At 49.3% G+C, this 20,000-nt stretch overlaps 2 protein-coding genes across 3 annotated transcripts in view; one reads left to right on the plus strand and one right to left on the minus strand.

Annotated features, from left to right (window-relative positions):
* LOC126574186 (HIV Tat-specific factor 1) overlaps positions 1 to 18,137 on the plus strand; it is a 44,415-nt gene extending 26,278 nt beyond the window's left edge. The window contains exons 3-5 of the mRNA XM_050234224.1: positions 16,135 to 16,301; positions 17,211 to 17,534; positions 17,617 to 18,137. Coding sequence (XP_050090181.1) covers positions 16,135 to 16,301; positions 17,211 to 17,534; positions 17,617 to 18,016 — 891 coding nt within the window. The 3' untranslated portion in view covers positions 18,017 to 18,137. The remainder of the gene's footprint in view (positions 1 to 16,134; positions 16,302 to 17,210; positions 17,535 to 17,616) is intronic.
* Positions 1 to 20,000, minus strand: part of LOC126574189 (uncharacterized) — a 65,941-nt gene that overhangs the window by 16,201 nt on the left and 29,740 nt on the right. For both annotated transcript variants that reach the window (XM_050234229.1, XM_050234228.1), the window contains exon 3: positions 10,718 to 10,780. The gene's annotated coding sequence lies outside the window, so the exon portion shown is untranslated. The remainder of the gene's footprint in view (positions 1 to 10,717; positions 10,781 to 20,000) is intronic.

A 20,000-nucleotide genomic window follows, 5' to 3' on the forward strand; every position in this document is an offset into this window, starting at 1 on the left:
GCGCGAGACGCGAAGCGAAAGATGCTGCTAATCGAAGATCAAACGGCACAGACGAACTGACCGACATTTCCATCGATTCCGAGCGGCGCAATGACAAGCGAGCGAGATGAGCGATTGATACGCTCCGACCGAGCCGCCATAATTAGAACTAATGCGGCCGTCGCCGTGGTGGCCGCCATGTCACTTGGTTCCATCTGTCTTTGGCTTATCCCCTTCGTCGTCTCAATTCTTTTTGAGCTGTGCGGTGGATCAGTGTGTTCTGTTTACTGGAGAATGTTTACCAAAAACAACCCAACGGTAGTAATCCACGGTCCAGAGCGGCGAGAAGGAATGTGCCAACGAATTAGAAAATGAAATGACGGCCAGCTCTCGCGCCTTGTTTAGTTTGCAAAACGAACCCGGCCACCAGAGACCAGACACCACCAGCCAAGACAGGCGGACGGACGAGGAATATTCTGAACCAAACTCTTCCCCGCGACCAGTGCGAACGTAATGCTTAACATAAACAAAGTAACACATTCCTTGACGCCCCGGGCGATTCGGATGTCAAACATGAAACCGGTCAAGCAGGGGAGAGGGTGATTACAGCGCACGGACAGGCCAAAAATGGCGATGTGGTCGCGACCAGCCGTGGCGCGGGCGCTTGTGTTGGCTGCTTAGCTTTTGGTTACTTTATTGCATTTCCGGACCTTAGGCAGACGAAGCATGGCGAAGGCATGGCGTGCCGTCTAAACCGTCGGGTTGCAGGGGTAGTAGATGTCACAGCAGGCCGTTTCCGGAGCTTCACACTGTCGATGGTAGGCGTTGAAGTGTTGACCGGGCGGGCAGCTCTGTTCGCAGGCTGTGCCGGCATCACACCGATAGTACTGCGTACAGTCCGGATGTGGCAGCAGATAGTTGGAGGCGTCACTGGGACAGCGAGCGTTGGGACCACAGGCGGCCTGCACCAGCGTAAGCGAAGTAGCGATCGTTACCAAGGTGATCAGGAGCAGAGTAGTAGGCACCGCAGGTTGGGATTTCATCTTGACACCGTTGGGTTGAGCGCCTGATTTCAAGAGTAACGTCGAAGTTACGGTGACTTCCTTTTTAATGCAGGTCTTGCGAATGACTGAAGTCAAATCTTAGGCTCCCTTACTGCTAAGGTCTCGATTTGGTGCTTATCTGGCGGATTAACGTGATAATTTGGAGGTATCGTCCGATAACCACCATTGAGCAAACACGTGCTCTGAACTGAGCGTCATATCACGGATAATCATGTATTACACGTTTGGACAACACTTTTATCTCGAAATTTACCCCATATATAGGCGTCATATTGGCGACAGATGTTTGTCGCGAATTCAAAACCTATGCGTACAATCAATCGGGCAGCCTTTAGAGGATCATCTTATCATCGGTGTTCGGTTACGTCGAAAACCAATCGATATTCCCCACGCGTAGCTTAGAGTGATAAGTAAACAGAATGTCAATCAATATGCTAAATATCTGCCTAGCTTTTGGCTACTTTATTGCATTTCCGGACCTCCACTAATCGAAGACCTGGCGTGCCATCTAAACTGGCCGATTGCAGGAGAAATGGGGGTCACAGCATGCCGTTTCCGGAGCTTCGCACCGTGCCGTACTGGCACTGAAATGTTGCCCGTGCGGGCAACTCTCTTCACAGGCTATGCCGTTATAACACACATAATAATACGCACAGGACCGATCATGTGGCAGCAGAGTGTAGAAACTTTCATTGGGGTACCTTTATAAATAATGTCTCAATTTATCGCTTATCATACGGATTAACGTGATAGTTTTAGGGTATCGCCCGATAACCGCCATTGAGCATGCACGTGCTCTAGATTAACCGTCATATCACGGCAAATCGTGTATCGCACTTTTGGACAACACCTTCATTTCGAAACTTAACCTACATATTGACGTCATACTGGCGATAGAAGTTTGTCGCGAATCGGTGTGCGGTTACGTCGCAAATTAATGTATATCCCCCCCTGCGTAGCTTATAGTGATAAGTAAACAAAATGTCAATCAACACGGTAACTGTTATGTGTTACCAGGTAGATGATTAGACGTCGCGTCAGGAATGGTTGGAGAACGTTGTGTGCCTAGACCCAGAAGACATTACACGACTCTCTCCTCTGGCGCTGGAGTGCTGGTCCTCTGCAGTCGCCATAGACGGTGACCTAATGGTACTGTGAAACCACAACCTTATTGCTCTTTCCCAGACCACGGCAAAAGAGTGCAAAAACCTACTTCTGGTGGTCACCTGGCCGGACACTAACATCGCCTTCACTTCACAGGTCGCACTCAAACACGACCGACCGACCGACTTCGGCTCTACCGAGACCGAGTGTGGGCGTCCTCGGGGAATGAATGGAGCCATTGTCAGTCACGGAACTGACAACCTCCATTCTCCGGAACTGGTACGGTACATCCATAGGCAATCTGACCGTGGTGGTCAGCCAGGATGTCAGAATGTTTTACCGTGGTCCGTGGTCAATGAACTGCCACCACAACGCTGGGAACTCTGACACTTTATCCACCCCCCGGGGGGTGGTCCCGCGGTGCCTCTGGTGTGGGACGAGTATAACGATCGAACTCATAAATTGTTGACCGCGGCTGTGTGTCGTGTGCGGTTTATTTTCGAATCTTTTCTCTCCATTGATGCATACTTCCGGGGGAGGCGCACCGCGTTCTCGCGTTCTCACACATCGGTCGGTGTAGACCCTGAACCCTGGCTTCCCGTGCTGGCTGCAAACCTGCTGTATGCGTCATCTTCTCACAAGGCAACTGCGGCTGCGCTGTCGTACAAAAGGGTATTAATTTGATAACTAGCTACTGCCGTGGACCCGGGCACCGCAGACGACAATTATTTCAATTATCCTGTCATTGCAGAGATTTATTTCCATTTATTTTGTCTCCCCTCGGTGCGGTCTGGACCACTGGTCTGGCGCCCAGAGTGCCAACGGACGGGTGCACACTGGACGCAAGATAAATTTCAGATTTTCCTCCGTGTAGAATCTCCTCGTGTCTTTTTTTTCTTCTGCAGAACAGTCAGCGGGTCCAGGAGCGAGCAAACAATGTATCGAACGCAGCGAACGCGTGATTCTGCGGGGCGGGGAAACCCGCGAGGCGGACAGTAATCGTAAAACAGAAAAGGGTCTTGCGCACGTTGTCATCGCGTACGCACCGCATTAGCCTTCACGGTGTGTTTGCAGTGGCCACCGTGGGGCAGTGGGGAAGGAGAAGACAATATTCCGTGGGCGCGCGCCGTCTGATGATGTTTTACTCCAGGCGGCGCGGAACATGTTCTCCGTGGCCACTTTGCCGGCCGGTTGATGGTGTGTACTTTCGGTTTTGCCTGTCCTTCGGCGGGCGGGTTGTTGTGTGCCCAACTCGGTACACTTGTGGTTGGGCACCCGATTGTGGTTTAATTTATATTTATGATACTTTTATTGGGTTGGAACATCTTCTCTTTTCGGCGTTCGTCCGCATGACGGCCGTTCGAGAAGGCGACTGGCAGAACGGTATTTATGATGCCTTCTGCAACAAATACACACCCCCGTGTCTGTCTAGAATTGAGATTTCATTTAATTTCTTGTTCTGGTGTTTCAAAGTGGCCTAATCGGTTATAATGACAATTGGCCATGGACAAACGACACGAAGCCGTAGTCAAGGTTGAGGAGCAAGTTTTTATATGCGAATTGAATGCACTCCTTATGCTCCATCTTTGAGCACATCCTTGACTAGAGGTCTTTCAATATTGATGGAAACACCTGGAAAATCCAAAACAACTCCTAATGCCGCTGCGCCTGATGGTTCCTCTCTTGGATCATATTTTGCCCCGGAAAACGCAAATTTCCCAAGGGCACACGAGGTTTTTCCCAAAAAATGGGCGGAAAAATGCTTCCCTCACACTTTGACCTTTGTGTCGAATGTTGGCACAAACGGCGCTACCCGAAAAAGGGCCACCTCCCGAAAAACATGCGAACGAAGGAGGAGGAAGGACGATGGCGTCGACGGCGACGTCGTCCTGTTGGTACAACATAATCATAATAATCATAATTCAAACTAACGGAGACCGCACCAGCGAGGCGGACGGATTCTCGCTTATTTTTTACGATTGGATACCGGTCCCGGTCGGAAATCATGACGCGCACACGACGCTGGTGGACCAAAGAATCATCATAACGAGCCAGCGGTTCTTGGCTTTCCCCTTCGACTGGCCAAGCCTGGACTGGACTGTGGGGAGAAGCGAAAGGGCAACAACAAAGAACGGGAAAAGCAACGCAACAAATCGGAGTTTAGTTTCGTGGAAAGATTGGATTTATCTTTTGGGCCCCGTGGCCCTGAAGTGAATGAATCAGGGAATGTCGAATGCGCTGCACGCACGCACGCACCTCCGGGCTATCCTCCGGGCTATCGAATGAATGAATGATTAGGAGCGTGATTAGATCGAACGCGTACCGGTGGGGTCTTTTGTTTGATTAACCGGCATTCGCTTGTTCGGTTTGATCTTGGACACAACGATTGGCCATCCCGATGCATTTGCTCCAGATAAACTACGTAATCGATCGCTTTCGAGTCGTTTCGAGAACTCATTTCCTTACTCCACGATCGTTGTCGTGTCGTGGAGCGTGTTCTTGGCGCCACCAAAAGCCTTTGACCACAAGGGGCGAGTCTGTTGCGTGTTCGGAATAAAACGGAAATGAGATGCTGGAACGCTGGTGCCGGTCGGCTGTCAGCCGGTGCTCTGATTGACATGCCAGCACGAGAATCGAGTCCGGGACCGCGGGTGCGTGCGGAGTGCGGAAGTGACCAATTTTGGGCAAATCTTCCCGATCTTCCCGATGCCAGGCGCCGATCGATGGCGTCACGAGCGGTGCAGACATCGTGTGCTGGTTTAAAAATAGTTCTGTTGAACCTTTTACCTTCCAACCAGGGCCAAGACCATGACCACAGCGAAAAGAAGAACGTGCGACCAGATGTTTCGCTGGGACTTTATCTGTTCCATTTCCACGTTTCCAGTTGGTTCTCGAGTCGAATCGATAATTCTCTCAGCTTCATGTTGTGGTATATGACTTTTAATATTAACTTTAGTAAGACTAGCAGATTCTAAAAATGTTCTACACACTTTTCCTCTCTCAAAGCTATGCAGCTATCAATCATTAACACCTTCACCGGACAGCAGACAAACATTTCCAGGTCAGACTGTCTCGAGCGCATGACATCCAACGACCGGAGGCGGTATAAACGAATTTGGTTTTCTGATAAAACATTCCCAGCCCCCAACCAAAAAAAAAAAGACCACCCTCTGTCATATGAGACTGGCAGATCATCGAGATCTGGAAGAAGCGCAAAAAGAGTGACGTGACAAGTGTGTCAAATCGAGGTGTGCCTGGAGAAAAGCGTCTGCAAGCTTTTTCCCTTCAAATCCATCACCTGCCACCCGGCAGAAGCTGTCCCTTTCCGGTCCACTGGATTCGTTTGAGTGATGTAGAATGGCAAAGGGATGCGACCGGCCATGGTGTGGCCGGTGCATCAACGCCAAAACGTTGTCTCACCCGCGTGTACGGTTGATCTGCGCGATTGCTGCGGTCCAGTTTGCCAAGCCATGAGTTGATGGAACGGCAAACACAATGCACACCGCTGCCTAGCGACCTGACCTGAAGCTGAAGAGGGATGTTCATTTCATGTGCTCCACACGTGCACGGCCTGCTGTTCAAGATGACGACGATGACGATGATGTTTGCCTCCGTTTAGGAGAGAGCGAGAGTTCGTGTTTGTCCGAGTGCCCGCATTTTGCCAAGTGCAAACAACACCCCCCCGGGCGGTCTGTGGTCTCTGTTCCGGTACATCATCCTTTCTATCATTCGTCTTTTGTAGGTTCGCACGGAAGCGGAAGTGATGGAGGGAGCGACGATGACAAAAAAAAACGGATGAAATACGGATACACCAGGTTCCTAGGTTCGTTATGCAAGGGAGGAAAAAAACGAGCGCCGGAAGAAGGCTCGGTCTCGGCTCGGCTATCAGATTGAGGACGGAGAAGGACACCAGATCTTGCTCTCTCTCGCTTCCATTTGAGGCAGTTTCGTAGGAGGATGTACAATGAACCCGGCCCGGGAGCTTGTACGCGTTGCGATTGTACATTTCACGCTTGTTTCCGGTACGGAAGCAATAGAAGCGAATCCTTCGAATGCGATGCGAACCGCAATCGAGCCAAACATCGACGAGCCCGGAATGTGTGTTGGTTGGTCAGTCGGTCTGTCGGTCGGTCGGAGATGATAATTGGGTCCTTTGTTCGTCCGTGTACTTCCGTTACCCTCCGGCGTTGGGTTGGATGTACCACCGGAAAGCAACATTCAATGAATGGGCCTCTCTCATCCCACCAACAGATCTGCGCAACGTCCATCCGTGGATGGAGATGCCACCTGCCGGGAATGGTCTACGTGCTACCGGGCGACCGACTAGCAGCGGAATAGGATAAAGTCCTCTCTGATGGGATTTAGCCAAGCCGGTCCCCGAAGCCGGGTTTATCGGCAGCTTTGAGCCGTTGTAATCCTCCGGTAGATCCGCTCTATTGTGCGTGAGTGGTGCCGTGTGTGTTGTTTGTCTGTTAGTGCGGCAAACCACGCAAACCACCGGACCACCGGGATCGTTTATTTGTCCTGACTTGCTGCCTTCCGTCCCCCCCACCCAAAGGCCCTTGATAGAGGACCAATTGCTTCGAACGGCTTTTCAATTGTGCTTGGCGCCATCACGGCCACCACGAAAGGAGAAGCAGAGGTCCTTTGTGGTGAATGTGGTGGTCTTCTTCATGTTGTGTGTATCCGGAAGAGGATGGGCCTTTTTGTCGTCCTAATGAATGTCCTAACACTAAGCCTTCGCTCGGTGGACGTTGCTCGGACGAAACGTCAACAATGTTGTCCTCTTAGCATTTAGTGAAAGCAACCCCCGCTCCTCCGACTTCATGGATGGGTGGCACTGGGAGGCTCACAGTCTCTTTCTCTCTCTCTCTCTCTGTCTCTCATCCGTTATGCTTATCGAGGATTTATCGACGTGTTTTTCTCTTTTCGACGTGTTTTTCTTCCGTCCACCAAATGATGCGTACGAACGGTCGTCTCACTAATAGGTCGTGTTTATTTTAATTAAGTTTTCGTACCAGAGATGAATCGCCGTTCACGCTGGGCGGTGTCCGTTGTTTACGGAAAATTAATTTTCATTAACCATATCGAGAGCTGCGGCCGCTGATGCTGCAGCTGCTCCTGAATGAGAGGGGGTTTGGGGCTAACCGCCGGCTCAATTTCTCCTCCCCTTCGTTAGCATTGATCACCTGGATAAACATTGGCTGCGGCACAGTGTATGGTCATTTTGGATGCAAAAAAGAGGTCTCTATTTGTGGTATCGCATGGCGGTTGCATTACGGAATTCAAATTACTTAATGCTGGTACCAACTGATAATGAAATATTGGTTTCGATTAGTTCACCGAGAGAACACCGAGCTGCGAATTGTGGTATGCATTTGGTCATCGTTTGTACTACTTGAATTAGCATAAACGTTGCTCACCGTTTGATTCGTGGTGGATTGATTTCAGCAACACTAAGCATCGAAACTAATGAATAATTCTGGAACCTTTCCACCAACGAAACCCCCACGTTGTTTGTTCACGACTAGCGCGACACTTGCAATTCGATATCCATGACCGTGCCCGTGGCCGGTCGTTGTGGTGACGAGATGGTCGGTTGGTCAAAAAGGCCAGATGACATCAACCGAATGGTATTTTAATGGGCAGCATCCCCGATTCACGCAAACACCTCGCGCCTGCTGGCTCGCTTTTGCTGGAGGCGTTGATTGTCAAAAATGTGACTTTGACGGCACCCGAATGACCGAACGCGTGCCGCTGGACGAACCCACTTGGTCATTCCCATTAAATGATGGAATCTCGCATGGACGGCTTGCATCGCACCGTCCAGTGGTCCACGATTCCAAATTCCAACTCTCGTTATTTCGCTATTCGGCGGCGCATGGCATTAGAATGGTTTCCATGGCACGCGATGCCATCTGTGTTGGTACCCGAAATTCTGTTTCATTGACTTCCCGCTGTGTCCGAGAAATGTGATTTTAATTAGAGAGAAATTAGTTTGTGATTGATAACACACTGTGTGTGCGCATCATGCTGGGAATCCTAATGGGGTCCCAGGAATTCTTTCCGAAACCGAACGAACGCCAGATGCACCTCAGTTTGTTAGGCTGATCGACTCGATCTGTGTCACCGTCGTCATCATCATGACGCCAAGGGAATGTGACATAATTCTGGCTCGGCTTTTGCTCTTGCCCCCCTTCTCTCTCTTTGGCGCTGCGGCAAACGATCAAACAGGTTTGAATGCTGCACCGGCACAGAGATTTGCATTCGCGAGACGCGTCGTCGTTGTTGCGCTGCGGTACGGACCAAACGCACCTTCAGCGAGTGCCAAAACGCATTAACGCATCGGAATGGATTGGCTTGGTTGGTGTTTTCTTTTCTATTTTTCTTTTCCTCTCTCGCTTGCTCCACCCTTGTGTGATGTGGTTTGTGGCAGCGTGGGAAGCTGGTAGCGGTCAGCAGCCAGACAGAAAGACAGACAGACAGTCAGAGAAGCATCATTTCTATATTTCTGCCCACAAAGAGCAAGAGAGAGAGAGAGCGAGAGTCTGGTGCATTGCACACGGTGCACTATTGCACATTGACGAGGGCGTACGAGACGATGATGCAATGGCCAACGGCACAGACACTGCACACGCTTAGCAGCAGCATGGCAGAGGGACGTGTTTTTGAATGGGACTGACTGACACACCAAGCCGTTCTCACTCGCTACCGATACAATGCCTAGTGCTCAGTGCTCTGAAGTTACTAATCGCAAGTGATTCAATTCTTCGAGGATCGAGTTCTGCCGGCGCCACTTGTGACAGCCTGCTCACGGCAACGGCCGTTAATCGGGTGATTTGTAAGTTTGCTTCCTGCCTTCGCTGCCAAATGCGAGCCACGGTCGTGGTGGTCGATGACAAATTTATTTCGTATCTAATTTGAATGCATCAAACACAACACAGCACAACACACCCTGCTTCACAGGCCACCATCAGTAATCGATCGTTGGCACGGCATGTCTGTTATGGGCTTCTTGTGGGGCCCGGATCGTGTGACAAGTCTTTTGCAAACTGAAACTGCACTGAAACACTTCGTATCAGCTTTCGGCGCCACGCTGCTCATCCAAATGGTTGCATTGTGCCGAATGTGATGTGGTTCGCGGAATGGTTTTGCTATTCCAAGAAACGATTTCCAGCGTTTCTGCTCTTGTGCCCACTTGTGCTGGCTGATCGTTTCCAGACTCTCCCGGAGCACTCACTCCGGGAATGGTAATAACGCCCATTTGTCCTTGCGAGAACCATGGCTCGGTGAAGGTTTTCTTCCCACAGTACCCCACGCAGGGCGTAATAGATGCGCTTCCGTGTTCCACGTGCAGCTCATCTCGAACCATCGCTGAATCGATGAACCCCCAATCATTACCCGATCGATCATCGTTGACAACGTTCTGCAACGGAAAGGTCACATGGATGGAACGGTGTGTTGTGGTCACCATCTGGAGCACAGGATGGAGCCCCGGTACAAGGCTGATCCAGATGTCTCAACAAATAAAAACCGAACCGACCAGACCGGCACTTTAGTGTCGAGTAGCAGGACAATAAATTTCCCTCCGCGCCGTCCTGAGAACTCACCAACCTTCTTAGCAAGCCAATTGAGCGGAAGCGCACTTACTAGAGGAGATGCAATTTTGTGACGATGGTTCGTCGTTACTTCAGGTCGTTTCCATTCAGCGCAGCATCTTGTGTGCAAAGTGCACTTCTAGATGGTAGTACTTTTCGCATTACTTTGGTATAAGAGGGCATGCTGCTGGTTCTCGATATGACAGATGGACCATGACCTATTGTGTGTGCTCTGGGTGCTAGGGCTGGGTGCTAGCTATTCCGGTTGCATCGGTGATTTATCTAAACGACTAACAAATGATGCAGTCGCTGCCTGAGCTGCTGCTGCTGCTGCTGCTGCTGCCTCGTTCTTTCAATTCTTTCTCCATTATTATCGTTACAAAAACACGAAACACAACCATCACTGCTGAGAACCGTGGAACAACGTGACCTGGACGTGGACCTTTCTATTCCTTTTTCTCCATCTCCCGAACGACGTTGGACGAAAATGTCGCCATTCTGTGCGAAATGGTGGAATAAATAATCCCAAAATGATTGGCCACGGATCGCCAGTAACGTTTTGTGGCGCTCATTTTACGGTGCAGCGCGTGATTGTGTTACGAGGATTACGAGAATCCTGCCCCCGCCGGCGTTGTGCCCAGGGCGCGTTGGAATATATTATTATTTTCGGTTCGTTACGACCTTTCGGCAGCACATTTTTAGGATTAAACAGAAAATGGCGGTGTGGTGCTGGCATTTTGTGCTTATCAGTGGGCCGGTCGCTTTCATGTGCGAGCAGGAAATGAATGCTTTTTCCATAGCCAACCATTCCGCTGCACTCTTAATCATTGGAATGGCTGCTAACGCGGTTTGTGGTTATGATTATTGACTCGCCATTCTCTCCCGGCCGATGGTCAGCGATCTCATTTCCGATTTGTAAATAATCATGTTTTGAAACATAAAATTAATGCCTCCCTCGTGCGGCACACCTACCTCTCACTGTCGCAACCGCGCGAAGCGTCCTTCTCTTGGCGCTGGTGTCGAATCTTCAATAACCTGGAACGAGAGGCGAGCAAAAAAAAAAAAACGAAGTGTGCGAATGAATGTTAATTCCGGACTAGCAGAGGAGAGGAAGGACCCGCCGCCGGTAGATAACGCACCAACAGCACTGGGCTCAGGAAGATCATTATCATAAATTCATATTTTATTATATGGAACGCAGTTCTGGGGATAAAAGAACTGACAGGCCTTTTTGGGTGGACGGTGGAGGATATAATCAGTAATTTAATGGTAACCGGTTCCCGGTGTGTAGTCGACATTTGCACAAAACGTGGTTCGTGGTTCATTTGCTACCAATGGGCTGCGCTAAGCGTATTTTCTACTTGGGGAGAAGTGCATGCAACTCGTTACTTTTGGAACTCTATAGCAGGTTCTCCTGACGGGTTGGAAATACTCTGCAAAAAAAACAATTCTTCGTTTCTTATTCCTACATGATCTGATTGTTTGTGCGTGGGCTGCATGCAACCGCGATCGGTTGATGAGAAACAATAAATCATAATTAGTCGACAAGCGCGTGGCTTCGGTCACGGAACCAATCGGAATTGTTGCTGCGGGCGAGATCGCTCAAAACGGTCTCGAAGCTCAGCACGCACCGGTTCAACGCAGATGATTTATGAGTTTTCATCGATTTCTGCTCCCTGTTGTGGTCTTTGGCATCGTGCATCGTGCAAAAGTCACGTGCCACGTGACGGAACGGAAGGAGGGCGTTACGGTAAACAACCTGGATCCTAACATTCGCGTCGAATTGATGCTCCTGCTGATGTAATACCGCGTTCCATGAATCATCGTATCGTCTCCCGGTGCGCAGGTGCTGCACTTGGTCGATTATTCATCACCAGCCAGCCAGCGAGCCAGCGGAATCACTGACGTGGAAGGGAAAAAGGTGAAGAAAGCAAATGGATACCAGGAAGACATTTTACACCACGAGTGGGGGATTTGGAACGCCATTAAGGATGACGTAGCTCGTCCGATGTTGTGGTAACCTTTGGTCTCGCAAAGTTCAATCTAGAAGAAAATGTGTTTGAATCCAGAGCGATCATTCCTCAAAATGTGGTGGTACGCACCATAAAACACATGTCGCGACACATCCCACTGAAGGAAACACAATTTTCACGCCAAGCAAATTGTTATTTCACTCAGGGAGCGGCCACATTCCGTTGATCGCAGCCAAGCCAGTCGAGCAGCCGACGATCGTTTTCGATGCTGATGATGGAGAGCGCCGGAGCGAAATTGTCTAAATCAATATTTTGCCAACATAAATTTTGTGCCGGCGGCTCCTACTTTCAGTGGACGATTCAGTGAGGATTGTCTGCCCTCGTGGGGCTGTTTTATGCGTTTCGTGAAATGAAATGTTTTGTTCCTGCCAATGCCGTACCGTGGTACACACAGCGGACATGCAAAATCAACAGAAAGCAGGATGAATAAGTGTAGCCAGCAGCCATCGCTCTCTCGTTCGTTGGTTTGAATGCTGGACAGCTAAATGTACGACGTCGGCACGGCAGGAAGGTGGCCTTATGTTTTCGCTTAAATTTTGTTTGATTTAATCAAAGAATGAAACTCGCATCAGCATCAACGAGAGAGAGAGAGAGTACACACGAGTCTAATGAACGCCGCATGATTTCGCACAAAGTCGTCCTCCTCGTCGTCGTCGTTGTTGTGAGGATTCGCGGAAGTATTTGAACGATTTGCTTAGCTAATCTAACTTTTGATCGAATGCTGCTCCCACGGATGCTGCCGCTGCTCTTCTGAGGCAACCGGAACGAGCGGACGAATAATGGAAAACAAATAAACGTGTGCGGCCCTCAGCCAGCTCATCTGGCAGAGTGGTGCCGCACGGTACGCGGTGTTGTTTGGCCACCACCACCCCTGGAAGGGGACATTTCGGCAGATGTGGGGAATGGGTCGGTGGGGCAGATGTGGGGAATCATAAATTTTGAAATAACTGCACCGCCACCGGGGGTAGGCCGATGTTTTCGCTTTTCCGGACTTTCCGGCTTGTGTTTATTATTTTAAATTCGCCGACCATTGCGTCCCCCTCCCCGGGGGGAATGGTGAAGTCTGCGATGGCCTCGAGGTTGGTGCTGGGAGGGAATTAAGCATTCATTTCGGTTTCGATCAAAAGCACTGCCAAAGGACGCGTTGGATAGTGATATGGGTCGATGGGTTTTGTTCCATTCGTTCCATTTTTTTTAAGCTCTACGCCAGCCAGGCCGTGGACAGTGAGTGTCCATGGTTCATTACGGTAAAGTGTTGATAATTAAATTTCATTTCCCGCCCTCCACGGGACTTTTTACGTGTTTTTTTTTTTCATTTTGGCGTTGGATCGCTCCCCCAAGGATGGTCATCGTTTTGTACTGGTTTGTGTGTGCGAAATGATAATGAGGTGCAGAGCATAAGGCCGCAACAATGGTGGCAGCCTGGCGGTCCAGGCCAATCATCCCCCCGTGGTCGAAGTGCGCCAGACCGGACCAATGTGCATCCTTCATTCGTGTGGTTCGTGTTCAGTTGATTACAATAATTTACTCCAGCACTCGAGGGAAAGGCATCCCAGCCAGCACTCTCGTGTCTCGTGCGATTTGCATGATTGCTTGATTGTGGCCATCGTGTGAGGTCATATGCTGCGATAGCCGGTAATAAGCATTGAAACCGAGCACCCAGCACCAAGGGGAGTTTTGGTTAAACATTACTTTGACATCGATGTGGATTCGATTCCGTCGCACTGGAAATGACAAACCTTCGAATCATCAAAATGGACAGTGTGTTGGGTGGTCTGCGGCTGTCCTGTGGCTTCCGAATTACGTTGCCATTATCATTTATGGTAAACAAATGGGAAAGGCATTTAACGTTGGCAGGAAAGTGCTTTTCGAAGTTGCATCATTCACCATTTTATCAATAGTTTCGATTGTGTTCGATTTTGGAAAGGAAGGAAGAAAGATTGAATTGTATCGTAAGCCATCAGCCCAGCGCCCCGTCTAGTGTAAAGGCAATAAAAAGGAAATGGAGTTGCGAGACACTCCACACTCTACACACGCACTCCACTCCACTCCAATCAATGGACAAAACATCCGATGATCGCATCGCGGCTCTTCGCCCGTCGGCACACTCCACAGTCATGATGAATTGGCCATTTATTACATTAAGCTTTTTATGCTACCGAAACCTATTCATCTTCAAACCACCCTTACCCACCACCGACTGCGCGATCGATCGATCGAAAGTGATTGTTCGAAAAAGGAAAATCTCGTGCCATGGACGGCGGCTGTCAGGTCAGGAACTTATTCCCAAAAATGGGTGTTTTGACAGGTTCAGTGCTCCTGCTGCTGTTCGGAGCATCACGAACTGGCCACGCACTGAAGGTCGCGCCACGTCATGTGATTGGACACGATCAATCAAAAAAAGCGATCCCCTCCTCCCCTCCTTTCCGAAGAAATGTTCCAAAAGGTTTCAACCCCACCGATCACAACCGACCGGTTGATTCTTCTGGGCCGGCCAGGCCGTCAACGATCAAACGATCCTCGAAACAAAACCGAAAACCTTGTGCCCGAAACCGAAGCGCCTACCGTTGGCGCTGGGTCCACGGTAGCAGGCGGCGCACCGGCGGCCCCACCGAGGCATCAAATTACCGCGTACGCAATGCTGACATTTGATCTTGTCTTTGAAGCGAAGAAGCAGAGGAAGCAGAACGCCAACTGAACGCGGTCCGCGGCTACTGAACCGGCTTGACCATTGATTAATTGAAAGATTTATAGCATTTAAATACGATCAATTCGTCTAGAGGACTGGTCCGCCGTCTGTGGTTGTGGTTTTAAACATATTAGAACAAATGTCATGTTAATTGCACCTTCGTTACGCACATTATGCCAAGGAGGTAGAAGGCAAAGAAGAAAAAAACCGAACGAGTGTGAAATTTAAAACATTTTAATTTTGCTCCGTTCCTCTCGACCTTTACTCTCGATCCTCGATCGAAAGAGCGACTTCCGACTGCCAAGAAACGCCAAGATGCTGTCTTCTTGGCAGCATCAACCTCTTGGGGGGTTGATAAAATGAATGATCGTTAAACGCGCCGTAGTGCGACTCACACGAAGAGAGAGAGAGGAATGGGAGGCATGCCAAGATCGAGGATTAGGCCGACCTCGACGATCTTGGCATCGCGTCAAATCGATCGTTTGTTTAGTCTGTGCATTTCTATTCTATTTCGTGCCATGAATGGATGCACACAACGTCATTCACCCTCGATCCTCTCTTGGTCTGTTGCATCTTTCCATCTGTTCTTCGCTCGATCTGACCGCTCGATCGTCCTGACGTTTGTATAGTTCCACTAGTCACACCCTGGGAAGTCAGTGCAGTTCTGGGTTCGCGTGCTTGTTGGAATTCAGCCAAATAGCTACTCACATCTCGTGTCATCCGGGCGTTGAAACCGAAATCTGCAAATCTGACAAATTGCCGAGTGAAAGTTGAAAATTCCAAACGGGACCAATGACTCGTACCATATGGTGGACGGATGACCGTGTTTATAGCGAGTGGTAGATCGATTAATCATTCGCCAATCAGACGGTATCAGTATCGTCCCACGGAAGGAGTACACCACAGTATCGATCACTCAATTTGCGCAACAAAACAAATAGGAACCCGCATTTCCCGGGCCAACAAATGGAAGCATGCCGGTGCCACTATTTACATTGGTATCAACCTACTTTGGATGGACGGACGAACGGATGGACGGCGCCAAATAACCTTCCCTTTCGCCAGCATCGGTTCCGATGGGGTGCAAATATTATGAAAGACCTGCGTCTACGCCAAGTGGAGCCGTGTGTATCGAATTGATTTCCTGATGAACACCACCTCGAAGAGCATTGGATGCATCGTTTCCCGTTTGTGAACAGAGCGCGCGTAAGCAAGGAAGCTGCTGCTGGTGCTGCGCGTAAAGCAATACAGGTCACGTGATGCGGCGAGGGACGCGAGTGGAAAGGGCAAACCAAACCGAATGAAAGTATCAATATTTGCATTGCATTTAGCGCTCTCTCGATCCCCCGGGACCGGTTGCAGCACAACACATAACATGTACGCACGCGCGCCAGCACACCCGGAGTGAAGCGTGTGCCATATGGTCTGGTTGCGATCGCTTCCCTTCTAGAGCTCCACTTAAGCGTTTATTTGTGCTGGAAAGTTTGCGCCCATTTCCACCAACTGCCGCGCCCGTGCCGCACATTTGCTGGTAATCAATTGGACAGCGTATCCACAACAGCATGCTAAGTGCCCTCTTCTGTCGGGGCAATCGCCTCGCAACATAATGTATCACCAATGGTTGGGTTCAATTTTCAATTCTCCTTTTAATCTGTATTCCATTCCAGGTTGAATCGGTCGAGCTGGCACTGAGCATACTGGACAACTACGATGTGCGTGGTCACAAGATCAAGGTGCAGCGGGCCGAGTTCCAGATGCGCGGCGAGTACAATCCCAGCCTGAAGCCGAAAATGCGGAAAAAGGAAAAGGAGCGGCTGAAGAAGATGCAAGAATCGTAAGTTACTTGTTGTGGCTCTGGCGCTAACAAACCGCTGGAACAACAGCGTTAATCAGCGAAAGGGAAGAATGTTCTACCGGAATCTCTCATTACATTCCTGCGGAGTCTCGTTCTCGAGTTAGGTTTTAATTTTTCCCCATTTTATGGCGAATACGTGCCACCAAGAACTGCTCACTCAAGCGCCATCGTCATCGCCTCACAGTTCTCATAACGAATCTCAACTTTCATCCGTACTCTGTAAACAATCATTATGGATCCGCGCGAGCAGCAAATCGCGAGAAACGTGCGATTCTCGGGTGTTTCTGAACGCGGAATCGGTGCCGATTGTCGATGGTCGATGCTTGATGTGATGCTGATGATGCTGTTGTTACCCATCGTCCATAAATCTCTTGGTCTGGCATTGTAGCGCGCTAGGATTCTACGAAAAAGCCTTCTACTCGGCGCGTTTCTGTTTTGTTCTTCTCTGTGGCACGTTTCAAGTGTGACTCATTTGCTGAAGGCGAGAAGATGCTTGAAGCAAATTGATACGGAAACACACAGTCAACATCTTCATGATTATGATGATGATGATGATCATCATCATCATCCCCATCGTCGTAATGGGGAGTGCAAGTAAAGCGGATTATTAAGAAGAGCGCGCCACTGCGCCGTCGTCGTCTGTGAAGTGGCGCTTCCCCCCACTCGATGATGGTGCCACCCTCGGGGTACTTGACGAGGATCGAAATTTGCATGAAGATAAACAACGAGACACGCGAGACGACCGCCGTCAGCTCGAGAGCAGCGATTTCATGGATGGATGGCACTGGCGTTGCTCGCGTGGCGTCGCGTGGATTTGGTCTTTTTTTGTTTTTTGCTTTTTGGTTTCCAGCTCTTGTTTTATAACCGAGAATGCATGCCTCGTTTCAGACTGTTCGATTGGCGACCGGAAAAGATGCGCGGTGAACGATCGAAGCACGAGCGGATCGTCATCATCAAGAACCTCTTCGAGCCGGCACTGTTCGATCGGGAGGTTCATCTGCTGCTCGAGTACCAGAACGATCTGCGCGAGGAGTGTGGCAAGTGTGGCTCGGTGCGGCGCGTGCTGCTGTACGATCGCCATCCGGAAGGTGTGGCCCAGGTGACGATGGGTGATCCGGAGGAGGCCGACCTGGTGGTACAGCTCATGAATGGACGCTTCTTCGGTCAGCGCAAACTTTCCGCTGCCATCTGGGATGGACGGACAAAGTATCGGTGAGTAGATGCGCGAGAAAATAATTTCATTTAGAGTCTCATCATTTTCATTTTGATCTCTGTCGCTGCGCGTCTCTTGTAGCATCGCTGAAACCGATGCCGATATCGACAAACGGCGAGGCAATTGGGAAGAGTTCCTCGAGGCGGACGAACAGGACAAGGACGCACCGAAGGAATCACTTTCGATTGATTCGGAGAAAAGCGATAGTCGTGAGACGATGCGCGAGGAGCAGAAAGGCGATTCAAAGGATGGCGATAAAGAAATGAACAAGCTCGACAAGAAGGTGGAACCAGAGTCTGAGGCCTGCGAAACACCGGAAATGAAAAGCGAACACGAGCCTCCCGTCCGGAGCGATGATGACGATCAACCGGCGCTTCCAACGGAGGAGGATAAGGAAGAGGTAAAAGAGAGTATCAGGGAGTCAGAGCAGCGGAACGGGAGCTCGTCATCGTCGTCGTCAGATGACGATGTGGATGAGTAAACGTTTCGAATATGATGATTGATTGTAATTGGTTTACAGCAGCGAAACCGAAACCCTCGGCTCTCCCATTGAGCAGAACGAAAGATGGAGAAGACATCGAAATAAAAGTGAATCCAGCGAAGATGAAAGGGCGTAACTAGGATTTCATTTCCCATCTGGTCTGGCCTTCCGAACATGACTCCCCCGCTCCTTGAATCCTTGCAGGTAAGTAATGCGAGGCGCGGTCTGGAACGATCGAAGACGAACATCGAAAGAATAGTTTTCCAAATTGTTTATCCTACGTTCGTCCCACTTCCGTGTTTCTTTATTATGTTTCTCGATGTGGGTTCCAGAGGGTTGTGATTGGATGAAACTCAAGATGTTGATCCTACAGCAGGGATACCCTTTTATTCGATTTCAGGATCGCTTGAATGGTTTTAGTTGTCTTCGAAAGATAACCCTATGACTACAGCTGGATATTTGTTTTACTAAATATTTCACGAACCTTCAACAGGGCCTTGTATAAGTTGTAACTAAGTGAAATTTTTGATTCTTTTGAATCTTTTAGTTTGGTGGTTTGGTGGTAACTAATGTATATTTTCAGTATCAGTAAGTATCAATTTCAAAGTAAAAAATATCAATTTATAAGCTAAAGTTTCAATACGTTACTAGCAATCCTACTCTTGCCTAAGGATTTGGTATTGACTTTAGCAATCTGACTCTGATTAAATTATTCTATATTCTTTAAATTGATGATTGAAGCCACTTAATCTTTATCATTTAGTCTGAAAGTCACTACTGTTTAATGACATTACATGTCAATGGATTGTGCAGGATAAACATTGAATATAATTGATCCTTTAAATGCCTGTTCGCTTAATCGTTGCGAGTATTGTGGTAATGGATTTGGAAACCCATTTTCATTTACATACAAATTACTTTCCCCTAATTCAGCATCTGAATTACAATCTGATCCTAACACTGATGACCTAACCCATAGAAGAAACACTTTCCCAGCTAAATGCAGCCTGAATTGACGTGAAGCGCACTTATCCTAGGCCACAACAGAGCCACACTAGGAACAGCATACCCTTTACGGTTCTTCAAGGTGTCAAGCGTTTAATTGAACCAGCAAATTTACAAACAAAAACTAGTGCCCTCTCCCTCCTTAAACCCATTCCCCTGCAAGTCACTTTGTCTTTAGTGAACGAGTTTTTCACACTTCACGAAGGTAATTCCTGTCACCTGAACCATCATCCGCGGCCGCACAAAACCCCAGACGAGATGCCATTTATCTGCCCTCCCAAACCACAGTATCCGTGGAACACTGTCCGTGTCGTGCACAGACGACGGCCACGGTGCGGTGTGGTATGCATTGTGTTGCACCGTGCCGCAAAGTGCACTCATTTATTTGCATACATTCCTTTGTCGGTGGGGAAAGGGCTGTCCCGAGTCGAGAGCTCGCCCCCGGGGGGACACCAAACCGACGATACTTTCACCACTGCCGCTGATGTTGTTCATAACGATGACAGAACAGGGAAAGAAAGGGTAGGACAGGGCAGGATAGCAACGCAGTGCGGTGCATGCGGTTGTTCCAACAGCATAGCATCGTGCACAGATTCCTGTTCGCTTGTCAACGGACAACGGATGGATCGTGAACACGAGATGCGCATATTCCATTCAAAGGAGTGTATGCGTTCCCGGAATCTAAAAGCGGATACCAGGATGAAAACACACCTGGTGGAGGTCCGTACACTACTCCGGGCATCAGCATCATCATCGCTGGATATCGTTGCAGCTCCCGGGATTGTGGGAGATTTGCTTTCGCTCGCTCAGTAGCGCGGTACAAGAGTGTGCCATTCATCGGAGCATATTATTTATAGATCCGTTATTATGATTGGCCAGCATAAATATGCAGCTCCATTCAGTTGTGCCTGCACGGACAACCCTGCACGGCCCGATGAAGTCACTTAATTTGATTAAACTTTGTTCAATAGATAGATGA

The sequence above is a fragment of the Anopheles aquasalis genome, chromosome 3, assembly GCF_943734665.1.
Source record: "Anopheles aquasalis chromosome 3, idAnoAquaMG_Q_19, whole genome shotgun sequence".
Classification (NCBI taxonomy): Eukaryota; Metazoa; Arthropoda; class Insecta; order Diptera; family Culicidae; genus Anopheles; species Anopheles aquasalis.